The sequence below is a fragment of the Anolis carolinensis genome, chromosome 2 (assembly GCF_035594765.1).
Source record: "Anolis carolinensis isolate JA03-04 chromosome 2, rAnoCar3.1.pri, whole genome shotgun sequence".
Classification (NCBI taxonomy): Eukaryota; Metazoa; Chordata; class Lepidosauria; order Squamata; family Dactyloidae; genus Anolis; species Anolis carolinensis.
Genome location: NC_085842.1, coordinates 177,598,281 through 177,617,811, shown reverse-complemented (window position 1 = coordinate 177,617,811; position 19,531 = coordinate 177,598,281). Strand labels below are relative to the sequence as shown.

Genomic DNA, 19,531 nt, shown 5'->3' with positions numbered 1-19,531 from the left:
AGAGGTAAACAAGATTAAGAAGAAAATAAGTATGTTCTAACTATATGTTCCTGCATTAATATCATAAAAACAATCCTTTCTCAAAAAGGTTGCTAGTACCAAATGGACGTTATATATTGAGTGTATTACAGCATCAGAAATAAGCTACAACAGCTTTCTTCAATTTAAGAAAATATTGTAATTCCAGATGTGTTGAACATCCCCAGAAAGCATTTAGAGATCACTATGCTAAGGTACATTTTCCAGACCCGTGAATACTGAATGGACAAGCATACATAATTTTCAATATATTTTGGATGTGAAATCAAATTCATGAAGAATCGGTAACATTATTCAAACAAAAACTTCACCTGGTTGAATGTAAACACATTAAAAAAATCCCTGTGTAGAACAATGACACTGTAATTTAGTTGCAATCTGATTTACCAACTGTTATTCTAAATTTGAACAGACAATTTGAACAGACAAGGAGACTTAGATAACTCTCTGTACTTACAATAAATGTTTCTTAAATATCCTCTCAATAAATCTTTGTTCCAAAAACAGCAAAAGGTCAGTGTTTTTTCTTGTTTTATTATCACACTTCAAAATAAGTTGAAAACTGAAAAGCATCACATGTTTTAAAAAAGAACATCCTTAATTTCGTTTACACTGTCTCAAGTAACTTCAATTCTACAATCACATAAAAACAATCTCTCCTTGTCTTTTCAATCCAATTGAAATGTTTCTCTCCTTGTTTTAAAAATCACATTGATAATCTGATACAGAATATAGAATGGAAACTATAACCAAATTGTACCTCACTGAATAGTACTTATTATAACCTGAAGAGTTTGGAAAAAGAAAAATGATGTTGGAGAAAAAATGAGCTACAAATACTGTTCCAAGTTGCAAGGCATATTTAAAAATTATTAAGTAGTAGTAAAACTGAATTTAATAAAAAAGTGAAAACATGACATTTCCCTTAAATAATAAAAGAATAATGGCTAACATTAACAAAGAAAACACATCTGCTAAACAGTTAAGTTTCTAAACAGAACCAATGTTTCTGATAAACATATCAAGTTAAATGTAAATCTTCTAGAATGAAAAGTCATTTTATAATCCCTTAAATGTCATTGTTTAAATATTAAGTATCCAGACTCATGAAAATAAATATTCATTTTCTTTACTTTCTTTTCTCAACCCCTCCCCCCTCTTTTTAAAAATTTTGGACAATAAGGCTGGGCCTGAACTAAGGGAAGTGAAACAAACTAAAGAAGAGGAATCAAAATTATCCAATGGGTAGTTTTATATTCTCAAACTGAATTTCATGAACTGGCACGTGCTGGTCACAAGACTCACAATATTCTGGAATACTTTACAGCAATGGTTCCCGACATTTGTTCCCAGATGTTTCGGACTTCAACTCCCAGAAATCTCAGCCATCCTACCAACTGTTAGGAACTGTGGAAGCAGAAGTCCAAAACACCTGGAGAACCAAAGGCTGGGAACCACTGTTTTACAGTGATTCCTTTAAATAAAAATTAAATGTTTTAAAAATATACACAGTAAAAATACAAACTGCCTTGAAAAATAAACAATGATATAAATAACATTTCAGTAGTAAATTAATATAGTACAGTAGTCAGGTTTACACCACTGTTTAGAAAACATATTAAACATCAAAAACTATACAAATCAATTATGTCAAGTAAGCTTTCTATAACAAGTTGAATAATAGAAATGCCAATATATACAGCTCTATTTGTGCCCATTCTGTGTCCAATTAAATTGGATTAATCCAGTTTCAGAGCAAAACCCATTAAAATGATCTGGGTGAATATGGGCTTGAAAAATATGAAGGAACGTCGTGTCTCCAGCATATAAGAGAAATGTCAGGGTGATGCAATTATAAAGAACACCTGGACTTTGTGTGCACGGCTGGTGTCTTCTCAGTGGTGGCCCCCAGCTCTGGAACACTTTCCCCAGGGAGATTAGACTGGCACCCAACCTGTCCGCTTTTTGTAAAGACCTTAAAACGCGGATCTTCTACTGTGCCTTTGATTAAACAGTTCGCAAGATAATTTGCCCCCCCCCCCCCCCCAGCTATAACTCAATGTCTTGCTCTTGTACTTTTCCACTCTTCCCTGCCCTACAGTTATAGCATTTTAATAGATACAGTGTTCCCTCACTTATCGCTGGGGTTAGGTTCCAGGACCACCCGCAATAAGTGAAAATCCATGAAGTAGGGATACTATATTTATTTTAATGTTTATACATTATTTTAGTAGTAGTTATACACTATTTTAATTCTTTATCAATGAATCATGTGTTGATAAATCGCCGTTGCCGCTTGGGCTCCTTTTCTCTCCCTTTGGCTTCTCCTTCCTCCCTTCCTTAGGCTGTAAATTGTAATTTTTTATGATTTATAATAGTCTTTTAGAGTTGATTGAAAAACCACGATACAGCAAATCCACGAAAAGTGAACCGCGAAGTAGGGAGGGAACACTGTTACTCTTCTACCCCTAACTTATCATCTGGCTCCTACATTTTATCCATCAGCCCTGTCCTTACAACTGTATTGCACCATCCCCTGCCTGTCTGAATTTAGTATTAATTACTATGTCAGGCTATTAGTTGTTTGTGAATGGTTGTTTTATGTTTTTCTATGACGTTGTTTTTATAAATTTTACTGTGCTATATTTTTAACTACCGTATATACTCGAGTATAAGCCGACCTGAATATAAGCCGAGGCACCTAATTTTACCACAAAAAACTGGGAAAACATTGACTGCAGTATAAGCCAAGGGTGGTAAACTTTAGAAATAAAAATAGATACCAATAAAATTACATTAATTGAGGCATCAGTAGGTTAAATGTTTTTGAATATTTACATAAAGCTCAAATTTAAGATAAGACTGTCCAACTCTGATCCAATCACTATTCTCATCTTCTTCAATGTAAATGTGCTTATGTATCCTTTTAATAATAAGAGTAAAATAATACTATAATAATAGTACTATAATAATAATATTATCAGAGTGAAACAATAAATGTATTAATAATAATAACAAATAGAGTAAAATAAATGTAATAGTAGCAACAATAATAGAGAAAAATAATAATGTAAGAATACTAAGAATAATAGAGAAAAATAATAAATGTACCATATATTCTCGAGTAAAGCTAAAGGTAAAGGTTTCCCCTGACGTTAAGTCCAGTCATGCCTGACTCTAGGGGTTGGTGCTCATCTCCATTTCTAAGTCGAAGAGTCGGCGTTGTCCGTAGACACCTCCAAGGTCATGTACCTTCCCGCCAGAGCGGTACCTATTGATATACTCACATTTGCATGTTTTTGAACTGCTAGGTTGGCAGGAGCTGGAGCTAACAGCAGGCGCTCAAGCCGCTCCCGGGATTTGAACCTGGGACCTTTCGGTCTGCAAGTTCAGCAGCTCAGTGCTTTAACGCACTTTGCCACCGGCTGACCCAAATATAAGCCAACCAGGACACTCACCCGAGTATAAGCTGAGGGGGGCTTTTTCAGTCTTAAAAAAAGGGCTGAAAAACTAGACTTATACTCGAGTATATACAGTATGTCTGACCAGGCTTTGGTGGCCGGATACAAAAATCAAGTTGTTATTATTATTGTTATTATCATCATCATTACTATTGGAAAAATATAGTTTAACACTCTGTATATTTGATTCAAGCTAAATTAATTGAAATTAAAAGCAAGAATGGTTGCATGTAGTCTATTTTCCTGAAAAACATAATTTTTTCATGTTTTAAAAAAATTAATACATAAGTTTAATTTATAGCATTTCTAACTCTCTGTTCTAATGAGCCAAGTAAAAGAGCACTGCAATTACATTTCTGATGTTGATTTTTTTAAAATTTTTCCAACAACAAGGAGAGGTCATGTTCTATCAACCTTTCCAAAACTGTTTTTATTAAGACAGTAGCCAACCATCAAGCACATGAGCAACATGGATCAAACACTATGTGAAAAAAAATCATTTCAGTTTGACTGGGTAGTACTTAAAATGATGTGCCCACTGGCACGATAGTCGAGAGCAGCAAACGCCTTAATAAATGGATTTGTCAAGTGAACTGTAGGTCAAATCAATATACTCCATAACCCATTTGAGTGATGGTGCGATGAGATATCTGTTGCCTTGGTCACTAGGCTTATACAAAACCTGTAGGTTACCAGGCCTGCACCAGTCTGATGTATGTCTCACAGACACACTAGATGACTTGTGCATGTCCAATTAGTGGCACAATATTTCCATGATATGAGACAGGTCCAGGCAGGAAGTTAGGAAGAACCATAAATCACAAGAAATGATCTTTGGAACAGAAGAGAGATCAGGTTTTCATGACAACTATTAACAGCAGTAGTTACTTAGCCCCTTATAAACTTCACTGAAGACATGGGAAGAGGGAAGCATCTAATTACATCAAAGAATAAGGGTTTATCTACACTGTAGGGTGAATGCAGTTTGACACCATTTTAACTGCCATGTCTCAATGCTATGAAATCATGGGACCTGCAGTTCGGTGAGGCACCAGCACTATTTTGGCAGAGATGGCTAAAAACCTTATAAAAAGACAATTCCCATGACTTCACAGCATTGAGTCACAGCAGTTAAAGTGGTGTCAAACTGCATTCATTCCAGTTTAGACACAGCCTTAGTCTGCATAACATGGATGAAAAAGGACATCTCTTACAGATTTCAAAACACAGTATAAAGTATGCATATTCTCCTACTAGAAGTGCTTCCTCATAATTCCAAGTATAATACGGTAAGGCCAATGGTCCATACGGATGAGTAATATCAGTGCCTTTTAGTATATAGGCATAATTTCATCCCCCATTTAATAAATTAAATGCTGTACCTTGAAATGGGACAAATCAAAACTGGTACTTTACCAATAAGTTAAATTACTGTTGACAGATTGTAGCTAGTTTTCCTGCTTTATGTATGTGCACACACAACGGCATAGGTACTTATTTATAAATACACTCGAGTGGCAAAAGTGCTGCATATGGCAATCACATGCATATAGTAATTTCACTTTAGATTACTTATATCTGCCCCATAATCCCTCTTTTTCAAACTGTCTTTCAGGCTCTAACAGAAACGGTAAAAATCACTGAGGAACTACTTTAGTACATGTTAAACAATGAAAACAATGAATGGTCTCCTCCTAATACAACAAAAGGATAAGGAAGAAGGAGATTAGAAGCAACCAAATGGACTGCAAGGCATAATACTATTTATAAAACATTGTACATGTGTGGGTTGGGCTAATCTCTTACTGAATGCACTGTCTGCGTAACACATGGTTCAATCTATTCCATACCCTCAGTTATCTGATTCTTTTGATCTATTCTAAATATATAGCACTGTATATCTATAATATTAAGATTACCAGATATTTATAGTAAAGGTAAAGGTTTTCCCCTTAGATTAAGTCTAGTTGTGTCTGACTCTGGGGGTTGGTGCTCATTTCCATTTCTAAGCCGAAGAGTCAGTGTTGTCCATAGACATTTCCAAGATCATGTAGCCGGCATGACTGCATGGAGCGCCATTACGTTCCTGTCGGAGCAGTACCTATTGATTTACTCACATTTGCATGTTTTCAAACTGCTAGGTTGGCAGAAGCTAGAGCTAGCAGCAGCAGCTACTCCACTCCCAGGATTCAAACCGCCGACCTTTTGGTCAGCAATAGAGCGTACAGAGATTGTATAACAAATCTGTAAGTTAAATATAAGAGAACTAGTGTGCTACAATGGTTTCAGCTCCAAAATGTGATTAGGATTTTAATCTCTGCTTGGCCACAGAAACCCACTTGGTGACTTTTTACAATTCGCACTCTCTCAGCCTAAGGAAACCAAGGCAAACCCTCACTAAATAAACTCCATGATAAAATTGCCATAGAGATTCCATAGGTAAGAAATGCCCTGAAGGCACAAAACATAAATGAAGATATATACACACCACTAGACATATACTAGATGATATCAAAATGTCTAGCCATGTTAGTCTCTTATAACAAAAACAAAGCCATTCTATAGCATCTTGAATAAACATCAAAATTGAAGCAAGGGTTTTTGTGGACTAGAATGCAATTCAACAACTTCATCCAACAAAATGGGCTCTTATCTAGGAAAGATTATGCTGCAGTATACATGGGAGCCACATTATAATAAAAATGAAGTTTTGTAATCAATTATCTTTGAAGGAATCAGTGTTCACATGCTAATTAATCAAATGGGTTTTTTTTACAATATATACAGGAAGACTCGTTTGCTTTACTGCACATAGTTTACACTGTTCTTGACATCAATATTTTCCAAATTGTGTTAAATTCTAGACCAGCACAGAAAACAAATTAAATTGAATATGAAAAATACCACCCAAGTTTGGCATTAAAAACACTGTGTAGCCAAGCTTCTTTTTGCTCACATCTAGATCAATTACATAAAGCTACAACTAAGCAAATTTTTAAATGAAAAAATGTTGCAATATCTGAGCACCCACATCAGAAGTATAAGAGGAAGCAAGGCAGTCAGCTTCAGCAAAAATATAAAATGAGAAGTGACTAGCCAACTTAACCCTAAAAATGAGTAGGAGTTTCAGTGTATAATCAGCTCCTGTTTGATGCTGGAACACTGAATTTGTCACTATGTCACACCAAGGCAGTAAAAGCACCGTATTTGCATATACAAATTAGAGAGTATCAATTTGCAGAAACCTGCCCACAGAAAATAGTCTCAACCCTATTTCTTTGTATCTACATATAGCATGGAGAAAGCTCTGCTTAGGCCCAGCATTCAACATCCAGGAAATACTGAAGAGTACAAACAGAAGTGAAACTGCCTGTCAACCCCCCCCCCCCCCCGCCCCAAAACACACACACTTCTAAACGTCTATACCAGATATTACTTAATGCATTCTTTTTCCATACTTGCACATGACTGGCATAGCAATAGATATGAATACTTTTTAAAGAACACATATTTCTTCCTTCTTTGCTTTAAAAACATTTAAGGGAATTACTGGTATCTAACTCTACAAGCGGTTGGGACTGGCTTGGATTCAATGGTGCCCTATGTAAACAGAAAAACATTCACATACACCTAACATTTCTCCCCTCGCATGAAATCTTAGGAAGCCAATATTATTCTTAGGAGCAAAGCACGCCACAGTATCGTGGCCTTACAACTCCATGGGAAAAAAAATCTGTCATTCACATGTAAATATGGGTTATAGATGCTTCATTTCATGGTTCCATAAGTTCCTTTTGTAAACTTAATCTGCCTTTAATAAGACATATATGGAGCACACGACACATTAAGTACAGTAGAGTCTCACTTATCCAAGCCTCGCTTATCCAAGCTTCTGGATAATCCAAGCCATTTTTGTAGTCAATGTTTTCAATATATCGTGATATTTTAGTGCTAAATTCGTAAATACAGTAATGACAACATAACATACTGCATATTGAACTACTTTTTCTGTCAAATTTGTTGTACAACATGATGTTTTAGTGTTTAATTTGTAAAATCATAACCTAATTTGATTTTTAATAGGCTTTTCCTTAATCCCTCCTTATTATCAAAGGTATTCGCTTATCCAAGCTTCTGCTGGCCCGTTTAGCTTGGGTAAGTGAGACTCTACTGTATTATGAATTATTTTTCAGAGCAATAAGCAAAAATTAAGTATATTTCAGTGGGCAGAGAATTTCAATGAAATATCAGGTTTAAATTAAATGTTCTGACACAGTTCTGACTTCCTGAAAATTAATGTCTTTGATTTGTACCTCAGTTATCCATTTGTCAAATGGAAATCATACTAGTAGGGAGCTTTTCCTTTTCCTAGATAAGGATGCATTGTTAATTCTATATCGCTTGTTCCAGTGACTTTCTTATGGATAATGTTAAACATGCCTCTAAAGGTCATAGGAAAATATACTGGACCAAGACTTGACTCATGAAATTCACTTCATAACGTTGAGCCAGTAGTTCTGTTGTGAAAGTAATGTAATGAGAAACCCAACTATGTATGCTACTAATAATCTATTAAGAGGACAGGCAGTATATAAATTTTAAATAATAAATAACATACCCTGAACTAAAATTAGACAGACTAGTTTTAACATAATTTTTCAGGTTGGTAATGCAATTATGGAAAAGGTTTCCAAAAGGTCCCAAATCCAAAAGAAAAAAAAAAGAAAAAATGAGTTATAAGTGGTAGCACATGGGTGACTAGGAGTAGAATATTATGTGCATATCAAAATTATCAAAGTACAGTAGAGTCTCACTTATCCAATAAACGGGCTGGCAGAATGTTGGATAAGCAAATATCTTGGATAATAAGGAGGCATTAAGGAAAAGCCTATTAAACATCAAATTAGGTTATGATTTTACAAATTAAGCACCAAAACATCATGTTATACAACAAATTTGACAGAAAAAGTAGTTCAATACGCAGTAATGCTATGTAGTAATGACTGTATTTACGAATTTAGCACCAAAATATCACGATGTATTGAAAACATTGACTACAAAAATGCGTTGGATAATCCAGAACGTTGGATAAGCGAGTGTTGGTTAAGTGAGACTCTACTGTACATCAAATCACTTTGGCACAGAGCTTGGAAAATTGAAAGTTATAGCAAAAGGATGTATATCCTAAGCAGGTTTTTTCTATTTTTGTAAAATTTATTCAGATGGATTTCGTACCTTTTGGAAATAAGCTCCACAGTTATAACTATTTCACTTGCACAAGTATTTTAAACCATATGGTTCAACAGGAAAAAAAGAATATTAAGTACTTCTTACCAACTGGAATTCTCTGCGTCTGTCATAGGCATGCTGGATCCCACTATCTGTCCATAAAGATCTTATTGCTGGAAGGTACTGTAAAAAAACCTCGGTCTCCACCATCCCTTGTACTGCTACTCCTGAGCGGGTATCGAAGGCCATCAACTTGTCACCATTTGTTTGATTAGCAGGATTTCCCCAGGGAATATGAAGTTTCTCTCGAGCATCTACAAGAACTCTTACACCTTCAAAAAAATGAAAAGCATGTATTAGTTTTCAAATACTGCTGGTAATTAGACATGTTGACTTCCCAAATCCAGACTTCCCAAATACCCCAAAATTGTTCACAGAGTTCATTGAAGAAGTGACATCTTTGCTTTGAAATCATGTAATGTGCACAAAGTTTGTTTTGCACACACAATTAATAATGATATTGTATAAAATTACCTTCAAATTATGTGCATAAGGTACATATGAAGGATAAAATAAATTTGTGCTAAGATATCTCACATTATGTACAAAATCAAAGCAATTTGGGTAAGGGATATTCAACTTCTCTTAGGCTAAATAACCAATTTATCTTAAAAATCAAAAAGTGACAAACTTAATGATCAGAAGCAAACTGGCAGTTAATAAATGAGAGTAAACATGCAATTTTAATCTAAACTGATAATGGACAGGAATGAGCCCCTTCCTTATCACTCTACAATAGGCATGGGGAAACCCTGGCCCGCGAGATAGACACGTCCCTTTGGGCTCTTCACCCTAGCCCCTGTCTGCTTTGGGCTCCCTTTCAGTATGCCAACACTGTGTTTTTCTCCCTTCTCTGGGCCTGAAAAAGGAAGGTTGCTGCCTTCCCAGGGCCCAGAAGAGCCAGGGAGACAAACACACCACTGTCAAGCAGTAGTTACTTGCTTGTCTCCCTGGAGACAGCCCCCCCCCCCATTCCCGGCCTGAGGCCCCAGCCTTCCACCCCACCCCTTCCAACCCTGGCTCCGCCCCTTATGGCTCATGACCCTGCCTCTTCTGGCTCCACCCACAATCCCCCACCCCCGGCCCAGCCCTTGTAGCCGGGCCCACAAAGACCTGGACAGCCCCATTGTACTAACTGAGCTGTGTCCCATACCAGATTAATTACACATAAAGATGACCTTGATCAATAGCCTCCACTACTTTCTACAAGATATGTAATGGTTTTGACTTGGAGAACATCCATTGTAAATATGCTTAAAGTAGCTGTCAGAACAGGGTATTAATATTTAAAACTACAAGTCTTTTGGAACAGTTAAAATGAAAGTCACATTTAGCAGCAGTTAAAACAAATAAATAATAGAAAGAGGTCAGTTTACCATGCATCCTTTCTACGTTTTTGTTCAAACTGCAAGTATTGGATTATAAAAATGAGTTACAAAATTAACATACATAACTCTTTGAAAGAGGTGGAGATATAATAATTAAATCAATGGGACTCATCTTAGTCTACTCAAATAGGCCTAAATTTGGATCTAACGCCTCAGTTCTGCCACATATGGAAAAATAAGTTTGACCAATTTGTTTTACATCTTATATTTCTTAATTTGGAGTCTGAATATTCTAGTATGTTGCCACTCTGGTAAAGTCTGAGCTTATTTGTTCTTAATATAAAATGTGCGATTGTGACAATTTTAAGTTTAACACTTGTGGAACAGCAAGAAAGAATTGCCAGTTGGAACATGTTTTTAAAAGGTATACTATAAACCGTATCAATTAGAGAATATATAATATCCCAGATGACTGCTCTTTCTTGACAAAACAAATCTTAATATGTCATTACCATGAATAGTTGTATATAAACTGGACGTGATAACAGACTCAGAAACCAGAAAAAAGAAATCTTAAATTTATATTTATTGCATGATCTTTGAACATTCATAGAAGACAAAGGGATTTCACAAATTTGGCTGCCTGGGAAATGGAGAACAAACCTCTTCTTACCATAGAAATATATGATGCATGTTTGAGTGAATGTGCCTTCAGGTTGCCTGTTGATTTAGGGTGACCACACAAATAGGGTGTTCTTAGGCAAATAATACTCATAGGTGGCTCTGCCAGTTCCTTTCCCTGAAATATAGCATACAATGCCTGGTATTCACTGGCAATCTCCCATCCAGGTACTAACCAGAGCTGATCCAGTTTAGCTTCCAAGCTCAGACAGGATCTGGGCCTTTGGGGTATAAGTAATGCTTTAGTAGATGTTCAAGATATATTTTCAACTTGAATAGCCATTAATTATAAAGCTATAATAACCCACTAATTATAAAGTTACATTCTGTATTTATTACTTGACACCAGACAGTCACAACTCACACAAATTTACTTGCCAGAAAAGGTACAAAAACAGAATACGCCGTAAAGAAATGAGAAGAGAAAACAAGATTGAACAGGTTTAAACTGTGATCTTAGACTGTACCATAATATGTCACTAGTTGGAAATCAAGTATTTTGAAGGTGTGTATGAGAGAGAGGGGGGAGGGAGACTCTGAATGTTAACTACGGAAGTGTCTAACAGAGAGCCATTTAGAATACTTGTTTCCTTGTCAGAAGATGGCACAAAAGCACACTAAACAAGGTATAGGAGTATTAATTGGGAAAGAACTCGGTATATTTCCAGGCCACTAAAAGTGTATAACACGCCCAATATATTCTTACAGTTCTTCAGTTGTCCCTTGTTATCAGGACACACCTTTGCCATTTATGTCTGGGGTACATTGTAGAAATAATGCAGTTTGACACTACTTTAACTGATGTGGCTCAATGTTATGACAGCTGTAGTTCTAGAACGTCTTAAGCCTTCTCTACCAAAGACTGCTGGTGCCTCACCAAAGGACAACTCCCAGGATTCCATAGCATTTAGCCATGGCAGCTAAAATGGTGACAAACTGCATTCATTTGATGTGTGGCAGTTCTAAACCAGAAACAGTTCCACTCTGTTATGGGCTGTGCAGTAATTTCACCCTCTTTACCTTGAACCTTTCAACTTCTTCTCATTCCATAAACAATGAGCCACTAATAGTCATGCTTTAATAAGTTTTCATAGAATGCAGTACAAACTCTAGGATAAAACCTCAATGTTGAGCTTTGCAATCTTCCCTCCAATGCACTGTCAAGCTCCTCAACTTAGTTCCTTGTAGCCCTATATATTTTTTTTCTAATCAAAGAACCACCCTTCATAAACCTATGCACTTTCTTTTCCTTCTGCACTCCATGGCTTTCCCAGATGTTCCCACAATACGACCCAGTACTTTATTGCTAAGACTATTGCATACAGGCTAAGCATCCCTTATTCAAAATTTCAAAATACCCCCAAATCCAGAATTTTCCAAATAATTAAAAGAGGAATAAAATTCCCTTCAGGCTATGGGGATATAGTGTCTATGAAGCAAAACATTTTTTTTTGTTTAGACTTTGGTCCCATGTACAAGATGGCTCATTATGTACATATATCTAAATACAAGTATTCCAAATTCCTATAAAATCCCCAAAACATGTAGTCCCAGGAATTCTGGATAAGGAAGACTCAACCTGTATACAAACTACAGTGTTTGAAACTGTAAATGATGGTTGTACTAACCCTCCAGTACACCTCCAGGGGTTAACACCCACTTCCTGAATATGCATACAAGAAATACTCATGTCCACAAAGCCCACACTTTGGGTACATCTTACGCAGCTCTTCCATACTTTATATGCCAAAGGTCAATGCTATGGAATCATGTGAGTTCTAGTTTTACAAGAAGTTTAGCTTTCCCTGCCAAAGACTGCTAATGCCTCATCCAAGTGCAAGTCCTGGGCTTCCATAGCACTGAGCCATGACAGTTAAAAGTGGTATCAAACTGCATTAATTCTACAGTGTAGATGCAACCTCTGAATGCATTTCTTCTAGCCTCCTCACTGCCCACAAGCAAAGGGGAAAGGAGACAGGACTCTGGAAGAAACAAAAGGTGCACCTACATTGGAAAATTAGACACCACTTTACCTGTCAAGGCTCAGTGCTATGGGATCCTACGAGCTGTAGTTTGGTGAGGCATCAGCTCTCTTTGGCAGAGAATCCTTGTCAAATTACGACTCCCCTGATTCCACAGCACTGAGCCATGAAAGCTGAAGTGGAATCAAACTATATTCATTCTGCAGGACAGATGCACCCTAGGATGTTTCTGGTTTGATCAGCAAGGGCGTCACTAATGAGGTAACTGCCATGCATACACTAAATTTCCCTCTTCCCTTCCATGCTGATGAGACTCCCATCCTTCATCCACCTGCTTCTACACTTTATAATGAATGCAGTTTAATTCACTTTACAGTTTGCCATGGCTCAATGCTATGGGATCCCAAGAACTGTGGTTTGGTGAGGCACCCACACTCTTTGGATTAGAAGGCTTTGTAAAATGACAGATCCCAGGATTCCTCCCATTGGCAATATAATTGGTGACATAAATTGTATGAACTGTAAATGGCAGAGAAGTGTGTAGGCAGAAGGAATACAGACTGACACCACTTGAACTGCCGTGGCTCAATGGTATAGACAGGAGTTCCCCAAACTAAAGCCCGTGATCCGGATGTGGCCCCTGCCCTAAGTTTTTAAGTCTGAATAGCCTTGAAGGCAGACAACAACAATCCTCAATGACTCAACTCTCTCATCAGCCAAAAGCAGACCCATATTGGTAAGTTTACGTTGGTCAAAATTGCACAATTAAAACTTGTACACCAACTACACTCATTCCTTGAGAAGTCACATGGGGCTGTAATGCACACTACATGGGGCTGCTTCTGAAGAGTGCTCGGAAATTTCAGGTAGTCCAAAGAGCTGCAGCCAGGTTGCTCACTGGGGCTGGCTACAGGGAGCGGACAACCCCGCACCCCCACCCCCGTTGCAGCACCTCCACGGCTGCCAGTCTGTTTCCAGGCACAATTCAAAGTGCTGGTTATAATCTTCAAAGCCACAGACAATTCAGGTCCAGGCTATTTGGCTGACCACATCTCCTTGTACAAACCTGCCCAGGCCATGAGATAGATCTTCAGGAGGGGCCCTTTTCTCAGTTCCACCACCATCTCAAGCTTGCTTGATGGGAACAAGAGGGCCTTCTCAGTGGCTACTTCATGACCCTGAAACTCCCTACCCAGAGAAGCCAAAATAGCCCCTCCCTGCTGTCCTTCCAGCAGCAGGCCAAAACCTTTTTATTCAGGCAGGCATTTAAAAATGAAGGTGTTTAAAACCAATTCAGGAGATGCTGTGGTTTTTAACTGTTTTGATGGTTTTTAATTGTGAATTGTTTTAGTGCTGTATGTGATTAATTCTATTTTAATGTGTGCATTTTTGTATATTTTTAGTTGTATACTAATGCTTTTATGTCAAGCCGCTTTGAGTCTCCTTTGAGGAGATAAAGTGGGTTATAAATAAAACAACAGAAGGGTTTTATTTATATTTATTTATAAATAAATATTGTATTTATTTATTTATTTATTTATTGCATTACAAATAGAATATGTGCAGTGTGCATCGGAAGTCATTTGTGGGGTTTTTTTTCAAACTACAATCCGGCTCCGCAACAGCCTGGAGGACTGTAAACCGACCTCTCAACTTTAAATTTTTTTATTAATTTTATATGTTGATTTTTATCTGTTTATTTATTTAATGTATTTATTTATATACCGCTCTTCTCCCCCCTAGTGTTTTGAGTGACCTATTGTTGTATTGTACATGTTATGGCACTATTGTGTGTCATTTTGTAAGTCGCTCCAACTCCCTATAGGAGTTGGAGGCGGGGTACAAATAATCGAGGACCCCTTTCCCTGGGATATAGGTGAGGTCCCAGCACTCTTTGGCAGAAAAGAATGCTAGTGAATTGATATGGCTCCATGATTCTTCCACACTGAGTCACAGCAGTTCAAGTGGTGTCAAACTGCATTAAGTGTAGGGCAAAACAACCTTCAAAAGCTACAACTTTCAGGGATTCATAGAATGGAGCCGTGACAGTTCAAGCGGGGTCAAAGTGGATTAAGTGTTGATGGCATAGAGGGCCAAAAGATCTTTTAAAGCTACAATAACTTCCAGGGTTCTATAGAATGCACTTATGCATTCAAAGTAGTGACAGGAAATCCTGACAGTTGTAGCTTGAAGGGATGTGCGAAGTGGCCTAAAGAAACTTGGGAGTATTCCTGGATTAGACTCTCCAAATGTCACCCCAAGTAGATATAAGAGTCAGGAGTGCTTATTATCCGCTTCGGGTGATCTGCCAGCTGCACCCCTTCCTAGATTTGAAGGACATGAAGATAGTAGTGCACGCACTAGTAACCTCAAAAGGTTTTTTTGTGTGTGTCAGGAGTGACTTTAGAAACTGCAAGTCACTTCTGGTGTGAGAGAATTGGCCATCTGCAAGGATGTTGCCCAGGGGACACCCGGATGTTTTTGGATGTTTTTACCATCCTTGTGAGAGGCTTCTCTCATGTCCCTGCATGGAGTTGATAGAAGGAGCTCATCTGCGCTCCCCCTGGGGTTGGATTTGAACCGGCAATCATCAGTCCTGCCGGCACAAGGGTTTAACCCACTGCACCACCGAGGGCTCCTACCTCAAAGTTGGACTTCTGCAATGTCCTTTACTAGCCTTGTACCAAGTTCGGAAACTCCGATGGGTTCAAAATACGGCAGCCAGATTGGTTACAGGAACATCTAGCAGTGAGCATATTACACCTATCCTAAAGTCATTCCACTAGCTGCCAATTATTTTCCGGGAAAAGTACAAGGTGTTGGTTTTGATTTTTAAAACCCTATGGCTTTGGTCCAGGTTACCTAAAGGATCACCTTCTCCTGTACAGTACGCCATGAACACTTTGGTCTTCTGGTGAGAAGGAACGGCTTGAAAAAGTGACACGGAGGATGGTCTCAGAAAACAAGAGGCATTATACTAAGGATGGATTTGATCTGGACCTCACCTATGTCACTGCCCGTATTATAGCAATATCATTTCCATCTTCTGGGCAGCAAGCTTTCTATAGGAATCCTATCAAGGCTGTTGCAAAGTTCTTGGATATAAAACATGAAGGCTACTACAAAGGCTACAACCTTTGTAGTGAACAGGGCTATGACCCCAAGTATTTCCATTACAGGGTGGAAAGAATGTTTATTGATGATCACAATGTCTCTACTCTAGAGGACATGCTTAAGTTCACTTCTAGTGTCCGGAAATGGATGCAACAGGACGAGAACAATGTCATAGCAATACACTGCAAAGGAGGGAAGGGAGGATTTTGAGACATAGAAACAAAACATTATCAGTGAATTATTGGAAGATAAAAACTTGGTGGCATTTTTCCTAATCCCAGACAGGTGTCCCTAGGTCGGACGGAAACAATGATTTGCATCTGGCTTATTGACAGCAACCAGTTTGATAGTGCCAAGGACAGTTTGAACTACTTTGGTGAGAGGAGAACAGATACAAGCACAAGTTCCAAGTTCCAGGGTATTGAAACTCCATCCCAAAGTAGATACGTTGGATATTATGCCACTTTGAAATTTGTGTACAACTTGAACCTCCCACCTAGGATCACTGGGAGGTGTCTAACTCCAATCAGCCAGAATTCGATTGGCAGATGTCACCCAGAGGACCTTTTCATCAGCTGCCCCAAGGCTGTGGAATGACCTGCCAATACAGCTCCAACTGCTAGATCAGTTGTCGGAATTTAAGGCGCAAGTGAAGACCTGTCTCTTCCGGCAGGCCTTCCCAGACAGTCTATAAAAAACAACATGAATTTTGGTGCCTGTCCGTTGTTTGATCTCTGTTTTTGTCTGTTTTAATATGTATTTCCTAGAGATACCTTTTGATATTTAACTTTTATGGAGGTACGTTTATGTGTGTGCATTTGTAGTGTTTTGTGTATGTTAACTGTTTTGTAACCCGCCTCGAGCCATGAGGAGAGGCGAGTAAGACATAAAATTATTAATCGCTTCCCCATGACGCCTCAGGAGGCCTTTCCTGCTCCTCCTCCCACCTGCTTGGCCTTGGAGGAGGAGAGGCCTGGGCCTCCTCAGCGCCTCCCTGCGCCTGAGGCCTACCTTACTCCTTCCCCCGCCGCCTCAGCCGCCGACCGCGGCCCTCCCTCTCCTTCTCTCTCTCTCTCCGTCCCTCCCTCCCGCGGAAGGCCTCCTCACCCTTGAGGACGTTGCTGTAGATGGTGGCGCGGAAGTCCTCGCGCGCTGAGCGGTCCCAGTCTTCGCCGTGGATGATGCGCATCTGCTTGAGGAAGGTACTCTTGCCACTCTCGCCGGCGCCCAGCAGCAGGATCTTGACCAGCCGCTTGACGTAGGTCTTCTCGCGGTAGAGGCACTTGTCGATCTCTTTGGACTTGCGCTGCTGCTCGGCCTCGCTGCTGTTCAGCAGGCAGCTCGGGAAGCAGACCGACAGCGAGGACCGCGATGGCAGGAAATCCGCCATCTTAGCGAGCACTGCCAGCACAGGGAGCGGCCGCCGCGGCCCGGGCCGCTCTGCGCCTGCGCACGGCGCTCTCTCTCCCTCCCCCCACACATACACACACCACCTCCTCCCTCGCCCTCCTCCTCCCTCCGCTTGGCGTCACGTGACGGCCATCCAATGAAGAGCCGCGCTCACCCGCGCGCGGAGCACGTGATCTGTGTCCTCGCGCCGTCGTCGCCCCGCCCACCCCACTCCCCGCGCGCGCGCCCCCGCCCGCTTGGCCCCGACTCAGCTGCGTCTTTATTGGCGCATGCGCGAAGTGGTTTTGTCTTTTTTTTTTTTTTGCGGGGAGTTTTCCCGCTCTCTTTTATAGGCAGGACTCTTTTGCGATTGAACACAAGACACGAATTTAAAATTCATGCTTAAAACTGACTGGGTAGACCTGCCGGAAGAGAGAAGTCTTTAGTTGTAGCTGTGTTTGGTATAAGTTTTCATATTTATGTGTGTATGTGTTTATGTAATTTAGGAATTTATTGTATTTTTAAATTCATTTGTTTTAGGATTGTTGTATCCTGCCTCGAGGAGCCCGGGTGGCGAAGTGCGTTAAAGCGCTGAGCTGCTGAACTTGCAGACCGAAAGGTCCGAGATTCAAATCCCGGGAGCGGAGTGAGCGCCCGCTGTTAGCTCCAGCTCCTGCCAACCTAGCAGTTCGAAAACATGCCAATGTGAGTAGATCAATAGGTACCTCTCCAGCGTAAAGGTAAGGGTGCTCCATGCAGTCATACCGGCCACATGACCTTGGAGGTGTCTACGGACAACGCCGGCTCTTCGGCTTAGAAATGGAGATGAGAACCAACCCCCAGAGTCAGACATGACTAGACTTAACGTCAGGGGGGAAACCTTTACCTTTTAATCCTGCCTCCAGCTAGCAGGAGAGGGAAGTAATAATATATTGTAGTTTGGTGAGGCAAAGAAGCCCAAAGAATAGGTAAAACTACAGTTCCCATGATTCCACAACACTGAGCCATGGCGCTTAAAGTGGTGTCAAATTGCATTAATTAACCCTTACACACACATACACTAGAGTCTCACTTATCCAACGTTCTGGATTATCCAACGCAGTTTGCCCCCTGCCCGGATCCACAGCTGTTTCTCTAGGTTTCCCTCCCTCCTGACTTTTTGTGAAAAAGTGAAGACATGACTTTGTGATCAAGTCATTGGAGAACTGGTGCAATAAATAAATATGAAAAGTTGTGCTATGACTATTGGAATGGTCCGGACTACGTTTGTGGATCACATGATTTATTGTGTTGGTATTATTCTAATGTTTTAATGGTTTTAATGGTATTTTATAACTATTTTAAATTTTTATTTTATTGTACATTGTTTTTAAAGGCATTGAATAGTTGCCTATGTTGTAAAGCCGCTTTGAGTCACCTTCGGGGTTGAGAAAGATGGGGTAGAAGTGTCGCAAATAAATAAATAAATAAAGGCACATTAATTGTAAAACGAAATCTATGAAAGCCTTTTCTGTGGTTTGTACACAGGGTAGGTGCTGCGGTTCAACAAAGAAAATCCAAAGCTCACCTGGATGTGGAGAACTAGTTGTGATACTGTGCATCCTTGCCAACGTGGGAGGTGGAAAAGCAACAGTTGCTGAAGGATAGGTATGACAGGCACGTGTGCCTGACTGAAAATGTATCTCTTCACACTTCCTCACTTGGCCAGATCACTAATCAACACCAACATAACAGTGTACAATGGAACTTTTGTGTACCTTGGATTTAAAATGACGGCAAGGGCTTCCCCAGGCCCTTCCACACAGCCGTATAATCCAGAATATCAAGGCAGAAAATCCCACAATATCTGCTTTGATCTGGGTTATCTGAGTCCACACTGCCATATATCCCAGTACAAAGCAGATAATGTGGGATTTGATTCAGCTGTGTGGATGGTTCCCCAAACACTTCCCGGCTTTGTGTTCCTTGAAGGAGAAAGTCAAGAAGGATCTTACTACAGTGTTCCAGGTAGATAAGCTACCTGCAGGTGCATCTACAGTACTGTAAAATTAATGCAGCTTGACACTGCTTTAACTGCCATGGCTCAATGCTATGGAATCATGGGAGCTGTAGTTTAACAAGGTCTGTAGTCACCTCTGCCAAAGAATGCTGGTGCCTCACCAAACTACAAATCATAGGATTCCACAAGATTTACCCATGGTAGTCAAACTGTTAATTCCACAGTGGAGATGCACTCTGCTGAAACCTA

General features: G+C 39.6%; 1 protein-coding gene across 4 annotated transcripts in view; it reads right to left on the bottom strand.

Annotated features, from left to right (window-relative positions):
• The window catches only part of LOC100554308 (guanine nucleotide-binding protein subunit alpha-13), a 60,688-nt gene extending 43,318 nt beyond the window's left edge, over window positions 1–17,370 (bottom strand). For 2 of the 4 annotated variants that reach the window (XM_062971156.1, XM_062971158.1), the window contains exons 1-2: window positions 17,002–17,370; window positions 8,835–9,061 (exon numbers count right to left, since the gene is read on the bottom strand). In XM_062971156.1, the coding sequence (XP_062827226.1) occupies window positions 8,835–9,061; window positions 17,002–17,284 (510 nt within the window). In that variant the 5' untranslated portion in view covers window positions 17,285–17,370. The remainder of the gene's footprint in view (window positions 1–8,834; window positions 9,062–17,001) is intronic. The other 2 variants (XM_062971157.1, XM_003224697.4) reach the window with 2 other exon arrangements.
• Between the last annotated feature and the right edge of the window lie 2,161 nt (window positions 17,371–19,531).